The 22511-nt window shown below is 40.8% G+C and overlaps 1 protein-coding gene across 6 annotated transcripts in view; it reads right to left on the bottom strand.

The window, feature by feature from the left end:
• The window catches only part of ehbp1 (EH domain binding protein 1), a 159240-nt gene that overhangs the window by 98495 nt on the left and 38234 nt on the right, over positions 1-22511 (bottom strand). For 4 of the 6 annotated variants that reach the window (XM_019366884.2, XM_025897774.1, XM_003438236.5 and 1 more), the window contains 5 exons: positions 7349-7530; positions 5768-5907; positions 3572-3688; positions 1865-2002; positions 610-871 (listed from right to left, as the gene is read on the bottom strand). In XM_019366884.2, the coding sequence (XP_019222429.1) occupies positions 610-871; positions 1865-2002; positions 3572-3688; positions 5768-5907; positions 7349-7530 (839 nt within the window). Of the gene's footprint in view, positions 1-609; positions 872-1864; positions 2003-3571; positions 3689-5767; positions 5908-7348; positions 7531-7641; positions 7794-22511 lie in introns of those variants that run through there. The other 2 variants (XM_025897775.1, XM_005473668.4) reach the window with 2 other exon arrangements.

Below are 22511 nucleotides of genomic sequence, written 5' to 3'. Positions count from 1 at the left end.
TTGAGGCTAGTGATCTGAAACCCTTAAATCTACATTCTTTCTATTTGCAACCAGGGGGTGACTCTTCTGATTGCACAACAATTTCCAGTGTTGTAAAAGTCTATGGGAAAATGGCCCTATAGTCACTTTTTCAGCACAGTAGACACTTTCCCAGTCAGTTTATAAGCTCAATCACTGGTTTCGGGTCAATAAAACATGAAATTGATTTTGTAATTTATGGTCACTATTAGAATCAAAAAGGAAGCTAAACCCGTGCATGCTCAAAGACTTGTTAATCACAAGCCCTTAGCCATTCCCTTGGCTTCACAGTAAAGTCCACTCCTCACATGTCCAGTTTGCAGTAAAGCTTAAAGCTTCGTCACTTTGTCTACCTCCATCTTTCATATACAACCTGAGTTAGAAAGCAATGCACTTGGTTCTAAATAACAAAGGAAAATAGCACAGGATAAGGTGCATGCTCTTTATTTAACAGCATGTTCACGCCTCATAATTTAAAGTTACTGTGTCATCAAATGCAAAGAAAAAAAAAAAAAGACCATTCATTTTCATTTGTTATAGGACTGTAAATACACTGAGGAAACAATTGTCCAATGCATAACAAAATCTTACTTGTCGAGCTCCTCTTCATTGTGAGAAGTGTCCGCATACAGGTACTTGCTCATGTCAACGGGCCGGACACCTTTCCTCTGCCTGGGTTTGGGAGGTTCTGGATCTGGCTGAGTGTCCGTGTCCTGGTCGGGCTCATCAAAGGGGTTCCCTGGACATGCTTGTGTCTCTGGCTCATCTGGCTCGTTGAACGGATTTGAGTCGTCGTGGTCATAAAAGGAACTGTCGTCAGCCCGCTGCCGTAGGACCGGCTGGGCAGGGGGCTCTGACAGAGGACGGAAAGCATTGACAGCATGAACAAATCATGTTACTCCTAGACTTGACATGAGCTTTGGTAGCTTGTGATCTCAGTATGTTGGAGAGATAGACAGCAGAGAGAAACAAAATAAATGTGCCTTAACCTCCTAAGACTGGAACTCTTTCTTGGCATGCATTTTTATTTCTCTTTGCTATTTGGGCTCATTGGGACCTGATGAATGTAAAAACAAATTATCTTTTTACCTGATGTAGTTTCTGAGAAGAGGATATCAGGCCCTTATACAGCAAAATTTAGTATTGTGGTCTAGACAACAGAAAATGTGATGTCCACATATTTGGATAACAGGTCCTAGGAGGTTAACTGCCTATTTGACTTGTGTGGATCATATTTAGGTTATTTCAACATTTTAAGGATCCAGGTCCCCTGTGTGGGCTCCTGAGTGGTGCCTGCGCAAATGCTTCATGCTGCCTTCACTGCCAACAAAAGACAACCAAATCCTACACACAGCCACTATTGAATTAAAACAGCAGTCCCCAAAATAAGTAAACCTTTGTTGAAGATGATAAGGACATTAAAGAACACATGTACATGCATAAATATATGCACTCGAGAAAGTAAAATCCAGGATTTAAGGTTGAAGATCAGATCAAAGACATCTTAAGTAAGCAAATAGGCAGCAAAGGTGTGCTTTTATGTGTGTGAGAGCGTGACACTCAAAAACAAATACCTGTCCACTCAGGTGGTCAGACAAAAATATTGGTTTAGGTGTCTGACTGAAAGCATTGAAGCCTGATACAGTTACAGAGGATTATACACATTCACGGTATTTGCACATCAGAACCTTAAAACCACACTGCTCATCATCCCAAAGACTTTTCCCAAAGCAACATCAAGAACATCGCAACCAGAGCCAGTCACGATATACAAGTTATTACAATTATTATATATTTAAATGAAGATGAGTGCATTTTCCTCAGAAGCTGGCAAAGCTGCACATACCTTCCTCATCAGGATCATCAAATGGGTTGAGATGGTTGGGATGAAGGTCGACATCGGGCTCATCAAAAGGATTGTTGTTCATTGCAGGAGCCGTATCCTGATCCTCGTCTTCCAGGAAGTTCAGCTTGTTAATCAGCTCTGTTGCCAAAGAGTTTAATAAAAAGTCATTTTAAATTAAACTACAGAGTCAAAACAGCTACACAACAAAATGCAATGAACAAACAGCCACAAAGCCAAATGCATCAAAATCTGCACTTCGGAGTGAACCATTCAGTCTTGGATAAGAAATCCCGCTTGCTGGGGAGCACTGCCTAAACGCCTTTGTTCCTCAACCATTTCATCCTTCTTCAGAGCATATACAACAGTGGCATTCTGGGAAAATTTGTGTGGTATGGAGTGTTACTGTGGGAGACTGTGGGAGACTGTGGCGAAAGCATGGTGTTGCTATGGAATTCCCAGCTGGAGGGGGTACTTGTGTACTTTATCTTCACTATACTCACTGTAGTTCAATCGCATGCTGCCAGGGTGTGGGTCAGTTTGAAAAGAGTGTAAATGTGCCTGAGGTAGATGCCAAGAAATGTTGCTGAGAAACATGAAAATCTGAACTAGTATAAAGAAAAACTGTGCTGTGAGATACGTGTCCTGGGTCTATATGTAGTGTGGCTACGTGAAGTGGTGATGGCTGATAAGAGGAACAGCACTTAACTGACAACATTCATGGCCAATTTTAGGCCATGACAAGTGCACATGTCCAAGAGTGTGTGTTTAAATCTGTGTGACGGTTTGTGACTATTCCTATCCACACAGAAGAATGTTGGAAGACCCCAAATAAACTCAGAAAACCTTGAGAGTACAAAGCTATGTTTGTTGTATATTACTGTTAGCCAACAGGATGTAATTTCCAGCTGAACCAGTGACTGGAGTTATTTGCCCACAGGAAACAATCTGGGAAAGCCCTTATTTATGAGATTTTTTAATAAGATGAAAAGGTTTTACAACTCTGCCCTTGCAAAAAAGAAAAACAAGACACTTTGTTTAAATTTAGCCAAGGTGTGAAACATCACTGATGGTATGACCCAGGGGCCAAACAACTATCTTCACTGAACCTGACATAGAAGTGCAAAAGGAGACGAGCGTGTAGGGGAAAGTGGCCAAATTTAAATTAACTGTAGGTTTTCTGTTTTTATAGACAGATTGGTCAAACTTTTTTTTTTTCCATCTAGCTTAAGATTAATTCTATTTTGAGAAAACAAATATTTCTTTGACCTGAAAGAGAAAAACAAAGGGGAGCTTTCTTTTCTTTTCTTTTTTACCTGGTTTGGTTCACTACCAATTGCAGTAAAAGAGTGGGAAAGGTCACATTGTCAAATAATAGAAACAATAGGAACCAAAAGGATGAACACCAACTGATGTGTTCACAACACCACGTACTGCACGTCACCACATGACTGAAGATAAATCGTACCACACGACCACAACACGACTACAATACCAATGTCACGAAGGATCAAGGGATAAGGGAGGGTAGAGCCAAAGAGAGAGGGGAAGAGGGGGAGACAGAACATTATGGGAGGGAATATAAAAAATAAATAAATATGTAGATATAAACCGTGACACTGAGGGGTAGGAAGAGGCAACACAGTGTTCACAAGACAATAAAAGAAGAATCACAGGATGAAGAGGGGTGAAAGAAAGGTGAAAAAAGACCTTGGGAAGAAGCAGCAGGCTTAGCTGTTGCTTTGCGTGCTCGCTTGGGAACACCACCATCATCATCATCATCATCACCATGTAAGCAGCTGAGGGCATTCAACTGGTTTACTATCTCTGCAAACGACAGGTCCATACAGGAAGGGAGGGAGGAAGAAAAGCAGTGAACAAGGCAAAAATAACACACACCATCCAGAATGTCCACACACATCCACACCGCACATTACACTGCACAATAACTAAGTGCAGACTGTTGGTTTGGTTTATATTATCATCAGTTCTATAACTAACAAGTCTGCAAGTACAAACAGATTAGTAAAGAGGAACACTAGTGTGAATGTGCATGCTTTAGTTAGTAGTAATAGGACTGCTATCAACCATTTAGCTGGTAAGGTCTACACTATAAAGTTCACAACTTCCCACACCAACTTTACCTGGGCAGGCCACCTCAATCAAGTATATTTATGACTGCCTGTTAATGATAAACAGCTAGCTCATCCTGTCTTGTGTTACTCAAACTTTGCTGGGCAACTAGTTGCCTGCTACATTTCATATCAGTAGCTATATCCAGGTCCAAACACTCCTTCAGTTCCCAAAAACAAACAAAGCGCTGGGACATTACTGATAGTTGAAAACAGTCCAGATTTGTCCTGATACTAAACTTAATCTCAACGCCAGAATGTTTTCTGAAGGGTAAAAAGTTTTTTGGGGGGGGTCGGGTCCAAAAACAAGAACTGAAGCACTGCAGCACATTAAAAAGGACAGAGCCTCATTCAACGCTGGAGAAGCTTGGAGCTGGAAAAAGCATCATTATATCATCACCAAACAAGCAGACTGTGGTGTTCCCATAGACTCTCTGTAAAGTGTACACTTGGAGGTGGATATCATTCAGCCATTTCTACAGTCTCTTCTCCCGGGGTTGAACATGCTCTACCCTGTGTCTTAGACTCCAGCTGGTCTGAGTAAGTAAGTCTTTCTTCTGCACTGTAACCAGAGCTGGCAGCATATGGAGAACTGGTTCATGTACCAACATGTCAAACTCCTGAAGGCTGCAGAGCAGAACAACGACTGACATCGCTCACTGCCATCCAAGATGGGGAAAAAGGTGGTTATCCCCAGGAGTAGAGACTCACTATTGCTCAGTTATAAAGTATTTGCAGAGGAAACAGTGTTCTGTGGGAAACACTGCATCAGCACTGCAGTGCTAAATGCATGCACAGAGCCAAAAGCTAAGAAGAAAAAACTTCATATATCTACTTTAAAATAACATTTCTGACACGCCTCCAGAGCTTCAGGTTCCAGATTGATAAGTAAAGAGGTAATACTGAACAATGACTAACAAGCCTATATAAACACACACACATACACATACACATACACAGAGAGGTTTACTGAGGTTTCATAATTTACATACAGCATATAAAAAGACAAAAGAGAACATGTGTTTTACAGCGTATGCGTTGGTTAGCCTAGTGTTAGTATTGCTGGGGCTGCTTGCTGGCTTGCTCCGGAGGTACCATTCAGGCAAGAATATGATAGCAGCGAGTTTTGGCAGCCCGGCCCGTCCTTTGATTCAGAGATGTGTGCTAGTGAAGCGTAGCTGTAGACGCTCAATGCATATACATATAAATGAGATGAAGAGCAGGAAAAAGAAAGGAGAGAAAGCATGAAGCTTAACATGAAGAGGTGGCGCTTTGAAAAGTTGGATTAAGCAAAGCAGGAAGCAGCGTGGCCCGTACATGTGACCGTAGAATGAATCATGTATGTAAGGAAGGAGCCAAGCCACCGTCAGTCTGCCAGTGCGACCAATACAAGACAAGGGGAATGAGGGGTAACAAGGATGTGGGAAAGTCAAAGCAACAGAAAACACCCTGAAGCAGACAATACACGGCAAATAAAGCTCATGAATTTACAAACTCTCTCTTTCGTATTTGTAGCAACACACACACACACACACACACACACACACACACACACACACACACAGGCATAAGGTGGGGAAAACAAAGAAACCAAGAAGCAAAGTAAATGCCCCAAATGAAGCCTGGGTCCTGCGCTTATTCTTCAGGAAGTCTGGGAAATTTCAGGCATTTTTGGGATTTTGATCAAATGACCAAAAGACTCTTCAATGACTTTCAGCAGATAAATCTGTGATCTTACAAAGCCAAATAAAAAAGTGCTTCTCCAGTGTTTTACCTGTGATCTTGGCAGCTTTCTCCTCCTGGTTGACCCTGTTCTCCTCATCCTCCTCATTCTCCTCCTCAAAGTCATCCAGGTTGCCAATGTCCGCCTGTTTCATGCTCATCAGGCTGGCCAGGCTCTGCATGTCCTCATCACTGGACCCCACCAGCCAAAAAAAACCCAACCCAATTTATATACATAGATAGAGAAATACATGTTTACATGCAGCTGAAAAACTTCAAAACAGATAGCACAATTTAACCTAAACACCCCACATACATTTAGAATCCATCTCTTTCAATCATTTCTTCACTCCAGACGACTATTTTTACACCTAAACTTCAACACCCCTCCCTCACATTTTAAAGCTTCTTTAAAGCTTGGTTTTGACTCCAGCCTCTGCCCCACTGATGCATTTCTACATCATTTCTTGTATTTTATGTAGTCGTCTGTGCTCCCCCCCTCCCCACAGTCCCTCGATACCACCGCTCCATCATAATCGCTGTATTCTCCTCTCTGTTCTTTGTGTTTGGTGTTTCCCAGGCCCATGGGCTCATTTGAACTGCTGTGATGGAGTTTGTTTGTGTGTGGTCGACATCATTCCCCGAAGGGTTAACAAGGGTTACGCGCCATCGACCCGCCATCCGCGACACAACAAAGGCCTCGCCGCTTTGCTCATGCTCAGTGTATATGTGTTTGTGTGTGTGGGGAGGGGTATCTTTAAATGAAAGTTGCTGCCATCAAATTAAAATGAATAACAAACAGAAAACACGGACTGAAAGCATGTCTTCAAATGAAAGATGGTGGTTCAATATCTTAAAATGATTGACAAGTGTCTTTGTGTGTGTGTGTACCTATAAATTAAACTGATAAACAGAACAAACAGCAAAATTTCACCCTCTAACAGACTAACAATGAAAATTTAGATTTTCAGTCACCTCTGGTTAGAAGTGACATAAAAAGGGTATTAGCTAGACTTTTATACCAAGCATCTGTTACTGGTTTGCAAAGGGTAAAACAAATTACTACAAATGGCTACTCTCTTACTCACAGCAGGGATTATCAACAGCTTTACTTGTCCTCTTTGCTGCAAACTTGGCAACTTTAGTACTTTTTTTTGATATCTTTCCATACCCTTCAGTGGATAAAAAAAATGTTTTCATCACTAGACTCTAAATTACAGCCTAATAAAGTCAGACTGTCCAAAATTAATTGTGACCAATGTAAAAGAGTCATGCGGATATCTGTGGCTCCAATCAGTCATTAGTGTGAGACATTCAAAGTTGAATGCTGTAACAGTTTTGTGATGAAAGACAGCGCGCAACAAAATTTAATATTACTATGTACTTGCTTAAATGACTTTTGAAACATACAATGAAACGACACACTGATTAACTCAACACCAGCAAAGGCAACAGAACAAGGAAGACGTGAACATGGGTTTTGGGCCCAATTTGATAGGTATTATTCCTACATGCATCAGACTTAATGTTATAACTAGTGAGGGTTACAAACAACTTAGAACACTGCTGAATATCGCAACGTGTAACCACTTCAGAAGGATGTGGGTAATATTATAAGAAGACGAAAACTTACGTGGCCTTTCCCTCGCGGAGGAAAATGCAAGAGAGGGAGAACTGCAGCGTGGCCGACACCACCTTCTTGGACAGGGGCTTAAACTTCAGCTTGACGTCTGTCTGTGTGGGCATCGGACTAGCGTATTGTTTCATGTTTATACTGCTAGTGGCCAAGGCCTTCCTCCGCCCTGATGGAGACTCCTGTGGACAGACAGAATTTAAGAAAAAAAAAAAAAAAAATTAAACTCAACCTTTAATTGTTTTGAAACTTTAATAAAGTGCTGGGAGAGGGTTAAACTGAAGGCTCATCACAGTGTCAGGTTTATATAAATCCAGAAGAAGCTAGAAGTGGGTCCCTCCTGAATTCCTCATTGTGAATTCTGCTGTAAAATCCTTCCTGATATTTCCTATCAAAGGTCTGCGCCGAAGCCATTTTTGCTGTACTTCTTTTCAGAGATGGGCTCTGGGCCAGGGGCTAGCAGTCAAATTGGAATTTGGGAATATGCCACAGACCAGGTGATAAGAGTTATACAATCAGTGACATGGCCCTGTGTGTGTGTGTGTGTGTGTGTGTGTGTGTGTGTGTGTGTGTGTGTGTGTGTGTGTGTGTGTGTGTGTGTGTGTGTGTGTGTGTGTGTGTGTGAATGCAAGCTGCTCACCAGAGGACCGTGTGTTAAAAATAAGAACTGCCGGAAAGCCTTGTCACTGACTGCTAGATATGGAAACTAAACAGTTGGGGATGTTCCAGCCTTTTGTCTGCCCTCCCTCCAACAAAAACTGATGGGTTCTGCCTGCTATGGAAGCACCATGCTGTCAGTGAATATCAGGCTGTTTCACCTCCTTGCTGTGTTGATACCACTGACATACCATGCCCCTCTCGGTTCTCTTGTGCCTCCTCTCTTTTAACTGATTCTGTTTTTGTAATGTGAAACTGCAGTGTTTCCTGGTTAAATGTTTTTCCCCTATTTGCAGGGGAGAAGGCACTGATCTTAGCACCAAAACCAACCTGTCTCACACGTCCCTTCACAGGTCAGCCACAATGAAAGCAGCAGGCAGTGGTACGGCACATGTTCCCTTTCCTTTTTAAAATGCCTGGTTTTGCCTGCTCTCGCTTTTTGTCTCCATTTCACTGCATGGCTGTCTAAAAGCTGCATCCAACTATACCACAGAAAAATACCTACTTGTCTCAGCTGTGAATCGAGCCCTGAGGATTCATCCTCTCATGCGCACAATACCGAACAAAGCAAACCAGCAAGCTCCCTTTCACACTACACCAGTCTGAGAGCACATATACATATACACATACACTCTGGCGGATAGGCTAGATAAAGCGATACAAGCTCTTTACATTGCCTGTTTCCTGATGTCTTCACACACACACACACACACACACACTCCTTGGACGCTATGGCTCTGTGGGGAAAACTCAATCTCAGCCTTATCGCTGAGGACTGCAGGGTATTCACACACACACTCTCACACTCACACTCACAGAATTTGTATCAGTACAGAGTGGTAAAGCTTTTGGTAATATAGAGAGAAACTATGTAAGCTCCAAATAGAGATTAAAAGTGTTACAGGCCAACCATATGAGAACCAACATGTGATACTCAAACTGCAAATAACTGTGGCCGGAAATACTGAAGAAGTGGATACAATAAACGCTGAAGTAGACAATCCAAGCCTTCACGACTTTATATGAACTTTGCACATGTCAAATTATATTTTACCTACAAGCTAACAAATTTGATAACACATAATGAAACAAATACGGAAAGTTGATGCTTGAGACAGACTATTCTGAGGTGAGAGAGCCTATGTCTTTTCAGATGATGTGGTCCTGCTGACTCCATCAAGGGGAAACCTCCACTGGAGTGGTCTGGGATGAGAATTGGGATCTCAGCTGGGAAAGAGTGGAGTACCCATTCTGGGTTGGAAATATGTTTTTAGAGTAGAGGATGAATAAAGAGAATTGCAGCAGCAGACTGGCAGATGGGTTGGCCTGTACTGGTCTGCTGTGTGAAAAGAAAGCTAAACATATAGGCAAACCTGTTGATTTAGTCGTTGGTCTGATTTCTGCCCTCACCTATGGCCAAATAAGCTCTGGTGGTCTCCAAAAAAAAAACAAGATCATGGATACAAGTGGTATAAATGAGTGTCTGGGCTCAACCTTACACAGATGGTGAAGAGCTGAGTTATTCAGAGCTGCTACCCTTCCAAGTCAAGAGGAGCCAGTTGAGGTGGTTCAGGCATTTGACTAAGATGCCACCTGGATGCTTCTTAGATGAGGTGTTTTGGGCAAATCCAAGAGAAGGAGACCCTGGGGGCAGAAGCAGGACAGGCTGGAGGAGAGGGAGGTCTGCAGATTGCTGCTTAGACTACTGCCTCTGTGACTCTCACCTGGATGGATGATGGGTGGATGCTTGGCCCAATTAAACACAATAAGACTTGTAGAAATGTGCAAGAACCAGCTTGTGAAAAAAAATTGTTCTGAGTTGGCAGTCGTCTTCTGTAATCAGAATACATTAATAAGGGTGTAAGTGGGCAAAATGGTCTATAAAAAGGCTATATGAACATGGTACTTTCAGTGAAACTCAAGATTATCAGTACATTTTAAATGTGTGGCCCCTAATGCCATTGTCATTTCCCGGTGTGGCCTTAAACAGTGTGAAACTAAGTTTGACACTGCTGAGGCTAAAGCAGCTGGCATGTGGTAGCAGTAGAGTAGAGCAGAGCCAAAGACTGTGTGAACCCAGTTTGTATACATCCTTGGTCTGGAGTGAAAACAGCTGATCTGAATCTGTATCTCTAGCCTCTATTCCACCTTTCCATTTCTCCATCTCCTGTCGATATTCAACACTACATCGCTATGAACCATCCTATCCTTCCATCTCTCTCCCTCTTTGCCTCCTCCTTAGTACCTCACGCCTCTCTCAGACCAATAAATAAATAAAAACTACAGAAGAATCCAACAGACTGACTAGCAAGGCCTCTTGACATTTCCTCTTGACATTTGAGCCTTGTCGCTTTGGCTGGGGAACATAATGACATATCATCGGCACAGTGATTGTCCACAGAGCAGCCCCATCAGGACAGGAAGAAGATGAGGAAATAAAAAAATAAAAAAAGCACTCTCTTCCCACCTCTTATCTCTCTGCAGATTACACCCTGGCTATTATACTAAGCTAATAGCGCATGCAGATACTTTATGAATGAATTTTCCAAATGCACTAAACACTTAAGAAGAGGGGATTTAGCAAAAAGGAGGATGGGGAGAAAGGGGAGGTGGGGAAAATAGGAAATACTTAAGGATATGCAAATACTCTGACGGAAGAATGGAATAACCATTTCAACAGATTTGAGTAGTGGCAGCAAACAATGGGAATGTGCTCCATTTCCCCAGATGCTACTTGTCAATCAATGTGTGTGTGAGAAAAGGTGACGGTGAGCGGGGAAGTGGAGGGGGTAACTGGGATTAGAGGGACTAGGAGGTTGTGACAATGTGTAAAATGAAAAGGGAGGACAATGTAGAAGTTTAATTTATTACAGAGAGGATAGAACTATCAATATGCTCTTTTCCTGAGCCAGGAGGAGGACTAAATGTGTGCATGTGTGTGCAGAGGAAGCACAGCAGGAGTAGGAGACGAAGACGGGCACAGGCAGAGGATATAAAGGAGGGAGGGGTGATGGCTGCATGCTGCCCCCTAGTTGCATCTTTTTACAACTACAGTGCATCAACAGAGATCAAGGTTAAGCTTCTACTTGGAATCTATGTAACTCAAAAAATTCAGGCTGTTCTTAAAAATAAATAAATAAGAGCATGCAAACCTGAAACTACCACAGTGCCTCATTTTTTATAAACTCCATTCAAGAAGGGTGTATCTCTGTTGGAGCAGACCTCGTCTTAGACTACCAGTCCTGCCTGTCTCCCCCTGGTGCCAGCTGGCCCTGGATCGATCCACAGATGCTCCCCTGGTGGGGGGCAGGGGTCAGGGCAGGAGGGTGCCCGGGGGTCCTGCTGAATCTCTCTGCCCTAAAATGCCAATGGGACGGGCCGGAGAAAAGCAGGGGTAGGGACCCTTTTGTCAGGGAGGGATGGATTAATTATACTGAGTGCTAAAAAGAAACCTGCCTTCTTTGTTTAGACCTGGTTTGAAACAGACCGTTGGGTAGTGTTAAACCACGTCAGACAAAGATGTCCAACACACACACACACACACACACACACACACACACACACACACACGATCAGCTAATGGCTTTGATTTAAACAAACGTTCCATTGAGCCACAGGAGATACATTCACCATCAATTTAAACATTATTTATATATTCTTAACATACACTAATACAATCAAGTATACATTGTACTATTTGTACTCCACTGGTGGCCGATATTGCAGCTTTGATTTTTTTTAAAAAAAGAAAAAGTTTTACATTTTTCTTCTGAATAAAATTTAGTTTCAGTTTAGTTTCGAGAGACTTTACCTGTTTACACTTTATTTTGATGGTTTAACAAGTTCATTTGGAATAAATTTTGTGTGGGTTACATTTTCCTTTATTGGTGGCATTTGTCAGGGACAAATTTAATGGGTTGTGAAAGTCAAAGCTTCCTCAGGTTGGTTACTTGGTCAAACTCACAGAGATTATAATTAAGGACATTTACTGTATATTTACATATTATTTTCATTAGCTTCATGAATGCAAATATCATGTTTTTTTCCTGGATATTTAAATTGTGTTATTTTCTAAGTATTGAAGCTTAAAATAAATATAGTTTTGTTCATGAAATGGCCAAAAACAACAGAGACATGTACAGACAAGTAACACACACTTATATATGTATATGGCAATCGTCTTTACTTTATGCATACACAGTTCTGGAGTATGCACTTTTCAGCCAATCTGCCTATAACTGAAGAGTTTGTGGTGCTGTTTAGTATGCTGTTGAGATAGACTGAAGATAAAAACATGGCTTTAGTATTATAACAATAATGAGACGTGATGAATCGCTGGTTTCACATCAAGCAGATGATTATCTGACTTAAGCCTGCTACCACATAAACAAAAACAATCCTGAACTGGGGTAAAATGGGCAACCTGAGGTCAGCTGAAGTCAGACTACATGAAGGCAGCACATGATAAAATTCACATGTGTGTTACATTTTGAAAAGAATTGTCATCCTTTAATAGCTTTTTTTCCTTTCTCTGTTATTAAATGCAACACTATTGAACCTAAAAGTTTAAAAAAGACAGACTATAAATATTCAACCCCACACAGGCCTTTCCGATTTGCATTCACACGGTTCAGAAACAATAAAAGCCAAACGCAATTTACCCTTTAGAATAACCCTGAGGTATCCCCGATTAGCACCCAAAATCAACTGGCTCTGTCTGAATCGAGCAGTCAGCAGATTGGACGCGGGGGTACAGTGCTATTCCTCTTGCCTCAAGGTCACAGTTATTGGAAATGGAGACATCCAATGTGCTCACATCTCTCTTTGAATCCGCACACAATGGAGTGATTCCTCTGTGTCAATTTGGCCTCCCCTGATAACTGATAAGGCTGCCCGTTTTACATACCACCTATGAATGCTGCACTATAGGCGTTATAGACACACACATCCACACACAGATTAAGACCAATTTATTCATCTGCTACTATTATATGAGAGGATTTATTTTTCCCCCAAGCAGTGTGTATGTGTGTGTATTTTAAATTCAACAATAGACATAAAAGGAATGCAATATTATCACTTTGGTTATGTTGAATTACAATAACAATGGTCCTAATAATGGAATGAACTGTGAAAATGGCTTTCATGTGTATTGTCACATGTATATACACTTTGGAAACGGGACCAGTGGATTTTCCCACTGTGGCCCCAAAATTAGATGATCTTTCACTAACCACCACCTCATCTGGGGTGGCATGAACTACAAAAAACCACCCCAAAAATAAAACTGCAAACAATTGAGTAAAAGTGTGGGAAGAAAGTGAGTAAAGAGGGTGATTAGTTACAACAAGAGTGGGATTAGGGTTGTTTTAAACGATGGTAGATTACATCACAGTTTGTGCTCTAGTGCTGGATGAATATGGTGTTGAATGTCAGTGAGCGCCAGTCACACTGTCCCTTTTCTGTATACGACTAAGAAACTGAATATAGTGCAGAAACAATCACTCATGAAACAAGAGAACCACGTTCGATGCTGACGGTGGGATAAAAAACATTTTCCAACCACTACAGTAACACTCAGTTTAAAGCTTGATGAAGAAATATCTAAATTTGTCACCTCTTTATTTGTCATATTTGTATTTGGTATTACCAGGGGTTTGGGGTGTAGTAGCTGTCACTTGTTTCCCATGATCTCATTTGATTCCCCAGCTGCTATGATGAACCTGTATTTTCATTATGTTATCAGAAAACATGAAGGACAGCAGTGGACATTTGTGGGCAGAGTACAAACTTTAGTGAATGGCAATATAAACTAAGGAGCACAATCACTCTGACTAAAAGTAATAATTCTTTAAAGTAGACTGGTTATGCTCATTTCAAGCTCCATATGAACTCTTAAGTACCTCTGCCTGTCTTCATTTAAGGCCACCCCCACATTAGACAACGTTGTTCTGATTGGCTGCCCCTCATAAACAAAATTTGAACAGCAGATTACATGATACAGAACAAAGAGTAGAAAAATTTTTTAAAGTAGAGTTTTTCCAGCAATCACCTGTAAATACACTGACCTTATGCTCTGAAACTTTACTGTCTTTATAAAACAACATATATGACATCAGGAAAAACAAAGGGTCTAACTGAATATTAAAGAGGCTGGAAATTAGGGCCCCCCCAAAAAAGGAAGAAAAAAAAAAAGAAGAGTGTAAGTTATCCCAGATGAAACTGTTGCATAAATAACTCTTTTAATGTTGTCACCTAACGACAGAGAGGTCAGTTACTTGATAAAAACACTTTACTTCCAGCTGAAAACCCCCCCAAAGCAAATCCTCACACAAATAGTCGCTACTGGGTTTAATGACACCACATTCTAAAACTTTATCATTTAATTTATTTCATGAGATTAAAAAAAAAAAAAATCTCGTTATCCAGCAAGTGTGCACGCAGCAATCTATATTAACTTGTGAAGAGACTCCAGTTATCACACATATTGATAATCAGTCAGGAAGAAACGTAACAGTGTGTTTAAATGAGAGAGGAAACACCGATGGGTGTAGAGTGAGGGAGAGAGAGGAATCCCTTTAATGTAGGGGTGCCTCTGATGGCAGCAGATGAAAGGGGGAGCACCACACACAAACCAGTCCTTAAAAGGCCTAATCCCAACTGGGAGAGTGGAGCGTTTTACTGGGGAGTAACCTCTGGCTAGCTTGTAACACAGAGCCAAACACAGAGACACATTAAATGGAAAACTGGTGTATTCTAGAGGCCAAATGGAGTTAATGAAATCTCCAGATATAATGGCTTTCATCTCTACCCCACACAGCCAGAACCCAAGTCAGCAGGTTTAGGGAACTCAAAAAGGAGGAGGAAAAAAATATATATCATCAGGCTTCTATGGCATCCATACTCCCATGACCTTCCCACCAAGGTCAGACTTGATTTGAGTGCGAGTGCATTTTGAGCTCTGATTGCAGAGAAAAAATGCGCATCGAGCAATGCAGTGTAGCAAGTATGGCAAATTTCTGTAGGTCAACCCAAAATTGTCCTTGAAAGAAAAAGCAATCATGTTTCCATCAGCTTTGAGGTTATTGCAGAAATATTGCAGAAATTAAGCTCTGTGCAAAATTATAGCTTATGATGCTGGCTCGTTTTGCCTTATCTTCAAATTAACACAATCACAAACAGTAAAATGCTAACATTTGTCTATAAACAAGCTACACTGTGGCTTTGGCATCACCGCTGAACCTCCTTAAGTTACCGTTTTTGCCACGATAATGTCGAAAATCCCCAACCAGTTGTACGCAAAAACCTCGTTAAAGTCATTTGAAAACTGCAGTTTGGTTTGTTTTTTTAAATGCGCCCTTTTGCCTTATCACACAATCAGTGATGAAATTTATGAAACTGGAGGCCAGATATATATCGCAGTGTTCAACAGGCCTATGGCAGTCAACAAGGAGAGCATGAGGCGGCATGGACACATTCAGATGAATATACTATATATTAAAAACAGGCTCCTACAAAGGGATTTTGTAGGACACTGAATTAAACTGTCACTGTAAAAATTTATTCAGATGAGAGCTAGAATTAATCTGTGTGAACATTGCCCATATAATGTTCTGTTGGTTCAACTTGGAACAGGTTGTTTGGTAAACACAGTCTGAAAAAAAAAAAAAGCTTTAGTTTGGAAAATCTTAAGGTTAAAATCTTTTTGACTGATGGTAAAAGGTAAAAAAAAAGGAAAAAGGAAAAAAAGGCAGGAAATCTGAATTAGTTCAAGACAGTAAACTGTTGTCATTCAATCTATTTAAATGTCTGGATCAACTAGTTAATTATTAGTGATCGCGCCACTGAAATAAGTCACTGTCACTGAACTTTTCTGATTAGTCTGCATCACAATTCATAACGAGCAAAACTGCTTAGATGGACACCAAACTAATATCTCACATCTCTTTCTCGCTTCATTTCCGTCCCTCTAACCCAGTCTCTCTCTCTCTCTCTCCCACGTTATCAGTGTGTCCAGGGTGCCCTCCTCTTTTTGACTCTCCGGGTCTTTCTTTGGGGTGGCCCTCAGTGCCCCCCACACACACTCAGACCTAGAGCATGCACTTCAGACAGGGGGCTAATGGGAAAATAAATTACCAGCAGGAAAAAGCCCTGGCTCTGCACTTCTGCTGCAGAGAGGAAAGAGACTGGATTGCAGAGGAAACTGATTGCAAGGAAACTAACGAAAAAGACAAGTCAAAAAAAGGGAAGAAGATGGAGAAAATGAGGGAGAGGGTATAACAGGAAAGTAAAGAGTGATGAGGAGGCAGGGAGGAAGAGAGACAGATAGGTCGACGGGATTAGCTAGAGTTCATTCCTGGTCTATGAAGTGCCTGCTCATCACTTTTCCAGCCATTTTACCATCTCTGGCCATCACAGAGACCTAAAATGGCCAATAACATCACCATCCCCACACACACTCCCTGAGCTACTGTATCTTAGATCGATTACTCCCTCTGCATGAAGCAGCAGCTGAGATACGAGGAGGGCAGATTCACCATGTTGGCAGACATCCATGATGGTGTGTGCTCAATAAAGTCTCAGTTAGTGTGCGTTTCTATGAACATATACGAGAAATACAAGTGCATCAAAAAATGGGGGTGAGGAACACAGAGCATCCATCCATGTCCAAGTGGTACTGTGTGCATGTGTAACAGGTGGAAACGATCTCTTGTGAGATTTTACCAAAGAAATGGAGCTTGTCCAAAATGCGAACTTGATTGGAACAGCCCACGTAGGAACGTAGTGAATCTGTGCTGCTGAGAATTTGCATCAGGAAGTTGTCATGGAGTAGTGCAGGAGAGCGGAAATGGCTAAACAGTTCACATTACAATGACTAGATTTATGTGGCCCACATTAATTATACAGCAACTGTGCGAAACAAAATCTATTCAAAGAAAATCATCTATGCTATATTCACAATATAAGTGCCACTGAAGAGATGAAAATTAGCTTTAACTATTTTTTGACAGTATAAAAGTACATGTGTGTACTATTATTATTAGTCAAATTAAATAATTAAACTAAATTGCTCTCCTATTTGCTTTCCCTCACTCTTGCTCTTTCTCTACTGCTAACTTCCTGTTCCGGTAGTTACTGTGGTGGTCGTTGATATCCGTTAGCTCTCTTTCCAGTGAGTTTGTCATACTCCACCATGCTGGACTGCAGCAGGTGACTGTAGTTTTCCTTCTGGTGATGATGGAGATGTGTTGTGAGCTGGAGTGGCGTTAACTACAATGAACCAGGTGCAGCTGGAAAGCAGGCTCGAGGTCAACAAGGCTGCAGAACAAGGACTACATTCTCCAGCTGAAGTTGGAGATGTTCACTGTAAATGTTGTAAATAACACTGATTTTATTGCTTTGTTATTCATTTTACAGAAAGCCTTTTACAATTATAGTATTTGCAGAAGAGACACACTGGTTTTTTGGTAGTTCACTTAAGAAAGCCTGATGTACAAGAGTGCACATGCATGCTCTTCCCACGCCACTAACACCCAGACCTCTGGGAAAAACTGCCTTTGAATATCTACAATGACTGAATTCGTATTAAAGTATCTATTTCAAGGTAGTACAAAGCCTCTTAACATGACATGTACTTAAAACAATGACTTACCATGAAACTGCAAAATAAACACGTTCCAAAAAGATTATGATGACTATTGGATGATTCCCACCATGTTTCGTAACTTTCTCAGCAGATAATACAAAAGAGGACACCAAGAAGTTCAAGGGTTTTCTAGATTAATCAGACTGGGACCTCTATATGTCAGAGATTTAACAGGCCGATTTCCAGGTAATCACAAGATCGGAATTTTTTGGGGGGGGAAATTATTTTCATGCAATTCTCACTTTCAGAATCCGTTTGTTTTAGCCGTTTGTTGGCAGGCTGCTGAGATCTGACGGTGCTATGATAGGGCCCTAATCCAGAGCAAAGCTGATTTGCTTAAGGGGGAGGGAGGAGGTTAAGATGGCCTGTGACAAGAAACAATTGCCCAAAGTGAGAGTCTGGCTCTCTCACACCCTGCTCCATGACAAAGGTGTACTCTCCATGCTAAGTGACAAATCTAGGGAGACAAAGAGCACTAGCAGGGTGATGCTCTGCTTCAGTGGCTCTGATTGTGGCCAACTCAGAGAGAATCTAATATGGATTTTTAAAAAAAGGGAGAGAGGGAGATTAGAATGAAAGAGAAACAATGAACACCTTCTACCAAGGGGGAATTAGTGGAGGGATTGGATAAGGAGCTGGTGTGCGTGTGCATGCGTGTGTGCGCGCGAGCGTTCATGGATGAGCACTCGGAAATTCCTTTTGCATGAAAGAACAATGGGGTTCACAAATTCTGTTTCTGTGCATTTACATGTAAAGATATACTGATACAAATGGATCCATCTCATTTTTCAAAGACTCATAATGTGACTGCACCATTTGTGTTAATCTAATTCTTTTACAACCTCAAAAGAATTGACAGCTAACACTGTAAATGTGATAGAAGCTAACTGTTAACGTGCTTCAGTTATTGAAAAATGTTATGTTTAAAAGTTACTAAACTGCAGATTAATCAGATGATTCGATTTGTGAACATTCAGGTCAATTATACAAGGTCAAACATCATCCATACATAAATTGTGTGCTTTATTTAGAGATATTTAGAACCATTAATCACATTGTTCAATAACTGAAACATATTATGTTTAAAAATGATTGAACTGCATCAATTCCAAATTAATATTTGGAATAAAGTAGCTGTTCTGAGCATCACAGAACATTAAGATAAAATTGCACAAGGATAATCGGAAACCGCTGTTTGAAGTTGCAGTTACGGTTGACACGTTGGTCATTGCTTCAGTGAACTGTGACATCATCATAGCCTTGTAACCTATCACGCTGACAAAAAAAATAAATAAAATCATTACATTAGAGGTGAAAAAGATTCACATATGACTGAAATGCCACTAAAGACCAACCCACCTGTACAGTAGCCTCACCAGGTTACAACAATTGATGTACAACATGCCGAAATGACACCAAAGTGCAGCACGCGCCAGAAGCTGTGATATCACTTTTTGTTCATGTCGCTGTACACAAACAACAGCTATGCTCACCAAACAACAATGATGAGCATAAACTGCCAGTCAGAGGTTAAACGATTTAGCTCTTATTGTGGATCGTTATCAGATGAAAAACTGAATGTAAATTATGTTAAGTCAGAACAGTTCTCTGGTTTTTGTTTTCCTTACTTTGTCTGCCTCACTGTTACCGTTCAACAGTTACACTGAGCTAATTATATATTTGAGGAGCTTAATGATCATAACTTGTTTAAAAAAAATCTTAAAGGTAAAAAGAAATTTTAAAAAAATCTGGGAAGGAATTAGATGTAATGTATGTTTATATATGTTTGAGTCGACGGCATATGCTTGCATTATTTTGAACCCAATTTTAAAATGAACTAGTCCCTCAACAATACATTGACAGACAACAAATCGCAACAAACTTATCATAGTCAGAGTGCTTATCAAATCTCTGTACCTTCAGAACTTCTGTGTATAACTAAGTCTAAAATATTTTTTTTAATTTATTTAAATGTAAAAAGGGAAAACATAAATCAGATGAATTAGTCTCAAAGTAAGAAAACAAGTGAACATTCAGCTCAATCTATTATACAAGGTTAAATATCAATCATACATAAATCCTGTGCTTTATTCAGAGCCATTTAAAACCATTAATCACATTGTTCAGTAACTACAGCATATTATAAAACGCAGCTAAAACATTAATGCTGTTAGCATCGTGCATATCCAGGATGTAGGTATGTGTAGTGCTAGGGCAGTGACTGACCTAGACTACAGCCTACATACATCTGCTCATTTTTCATACAAAGTACAGAAATGCAATGCTTCACACAGCTGTCTTTTATCTGACTTATTTACACCTTTCCATCCCAGAGAGAGATCTGCAGCCCCTGTTTATAACTGTCAAAAGGAGATGTCCAGTTTATGGAATCATTAAAATCAAATTACAATAAAATCAAAGTCTATAATGTCTAAACCCTCAATGGCAAATAAACATATTAACATATAAAATATAGCTAGAAACACTCAGTTGCAAATGACCTAATTTGGCCTCTTGAAGGTGAAAGGGGTTCATGATACAGTGTCCTTCACTTCAACTCCTAACACTTTCTAAAATGTATGCCTTTTTAGCATAAACGACCTCAAATTCCTCATCCCAGACTGTGGGTACGGTATTCCAAAAACAGATTTATATCGCAAACAGAGCATGTTTAGGGATCAGTCTAACTGTCAGTGAATGGCTTAGCAGTGGCATCAGAGCACATCACTAAAGCCTATTCATTGCCACTTAGCAGAACAGTCACCTTAGTTTAACTCTGTGTGTGTGTGCGTGTGTTCACTTCCTAATACGGTCATATACAAACATACACTCGCACGTACTCACTGTGAGCAGATTTTGAAAAAGATAATGTCAAACCAGTCTCCCTGCACAGTAGTTTAGCTGGAGTTTAGCATAAAAGCCTTTGTGTACGCACAAACGTTCTATCTCACCATAACCATCACTGGCATCTCCTGAGAAACCCACCCACTCAGACCCACTGGGTCAAGCTTGTGGATAAACATGGGCATTTACAGAGGACAGTGTTTTGCGGGCCACACAGGCCTGTCTCCATCACAAGCAGCCATCTTAAGTCGCACAGGGGAAAAATAAATAACCAAGAGATAATAACTGTTCCGCAGCCGTTTTCCAATTGCGCCTCACGCCCCACCACAACTGCCTGACCACCCATCATCGCCATGTAACACATGACACCAAAAACAAGGCGAGATGAGGACAAAGACAAGAAGGTAAAGTCGGATTAGCGCCGACTGAGGAGAAGGGCAGGTGACAGCATGTGAGGCAATGAAGTGATAGAGGACAACCTCAGAGATGACTGATAAGAGAGGGTGTGGCGGCCAATAACGTACGACCGAGAGACTTTGTTGAGACAGTAGCGCTCAGAAATAATTATTTAAAAACAGAGGCTAATATTTTAGGCTCTTTACCTTATAATATAAAGCACTCAAGATGACATCACCGTTTATAATACTGATTTCATGTACAATCATTTTACCATACCACTTTATCTTTTTAAATTTGCATTTAATTTGTGTTAAAGACTGGCACGAGTCTGTACACATTGAGCGTCAGCAAGGGACAGCAGCCATGATCATAATTTAAGACCACATTAGCTAGTAGGTAAGAAGGCAGTTCACTTTGAATTATACATCTACATGGATGTAATTTTAGTTTATTTGGAGGTTTTCTGATTGAAAGTGATTTTAAAATTAAGTGATAGCCATCTGCTGCACCTGGGGTGAGGGGAGGAAGACTGGATAAAAGACACACACTGTGGCACAGACTCAGATGAATCATAACTAATGATTAAATGCAAAGTGTTATATGCACTTTCACTACTTGTGATATCATCCTCCCTAATTCAAGTCAAAATACATCTGTTTAAACCATTTACTCTCTTTAAACACTGAATCCAATTGTTGTCTAATGCTGTTCTTTTTATCCTTTTTACTTTTATGCTTTGTATGTTGACCTTGGGTTTTAGAACGGCACCCACAAATAAAATGTATTATTATTATTTTTGTATAATTGGGTGAAAAGAGTTGAGTGGAGAAGAAGCAGTGCATCATGGGAAGCACCCCCCAGCAGCCTAGGCCCATTGCAGTATAACTTGACTGAACAAGGATTCAGGGTCACCTGATCAAGGTTTATCAGAAAGAAAACTTTTATGCTTAATCTTAAAAGCAGAGAGGCAAGCTGTCTCCAAATACAGCTGTTACAGTAGCAGATTTCATCATTACAGTTTTAACACAATATTGGAAGCATGTTATGAATAAAGACAGACCCACGTTTTTAACAACATTATGAATCTGGTTTAACTCCGAGGTCTACAACAAAGGCGACACAGGTAGGTGACAGGATGTTTTGCAGGTGACACTTGTGTTATGGGGTCAAACATCACACTGTATGAGGCAAAAACAAAGCCTGTTTGAGCTGGTTTCTGCGTGTGTGTAATATAAATACATTTATATGTGTCTGAGAGGGACATTACATGCTGTATGTGGATACATGCCGAGAGCCTGTGTGCACATATGTGTAAATACTGTATGAAAGACACAAACTGTGTGTGTTTGTGATGGTGTGCATATGACTGTCAGTGTCTGGTGACATCTGCTGCGTTGTTGGCCGGGTGCGGATCGCAGCAGGCCGCAGGCGCCTCAAACCAAGGAGATGAAAGCCGAGGTCACAACCTGGACCAGTGGGACAAGGCACACAAATACAAATGCACACATCCAAGTGTAAACAACATACACAAACTGTATGCACAAGACACACACAGTAAACATATGTCTCACACACACACACACACACACACACAGCATGTGAAGGACAAAAGACGAA

This window comes from Oreochromis niloticus, linkage group LG13 (genome assembly GCF_001858045.2).
Source record: "Oreochromis niloticus isolate F11D_XX linkage group LG13, O_niloticus_UMD_NMBU, whole genome shotgun sequence".
NCBI classification, from domain to species: domain Eukaryota; kingdom Metazoa; phylum Chordata; class Actinopteri; order Cichliformes; family Cichlidae; genus Oreochromis; species Oreochromis niloticus.
This window is presented reverse-complemented; position numbering and strand designations above follow the sequence as displayed.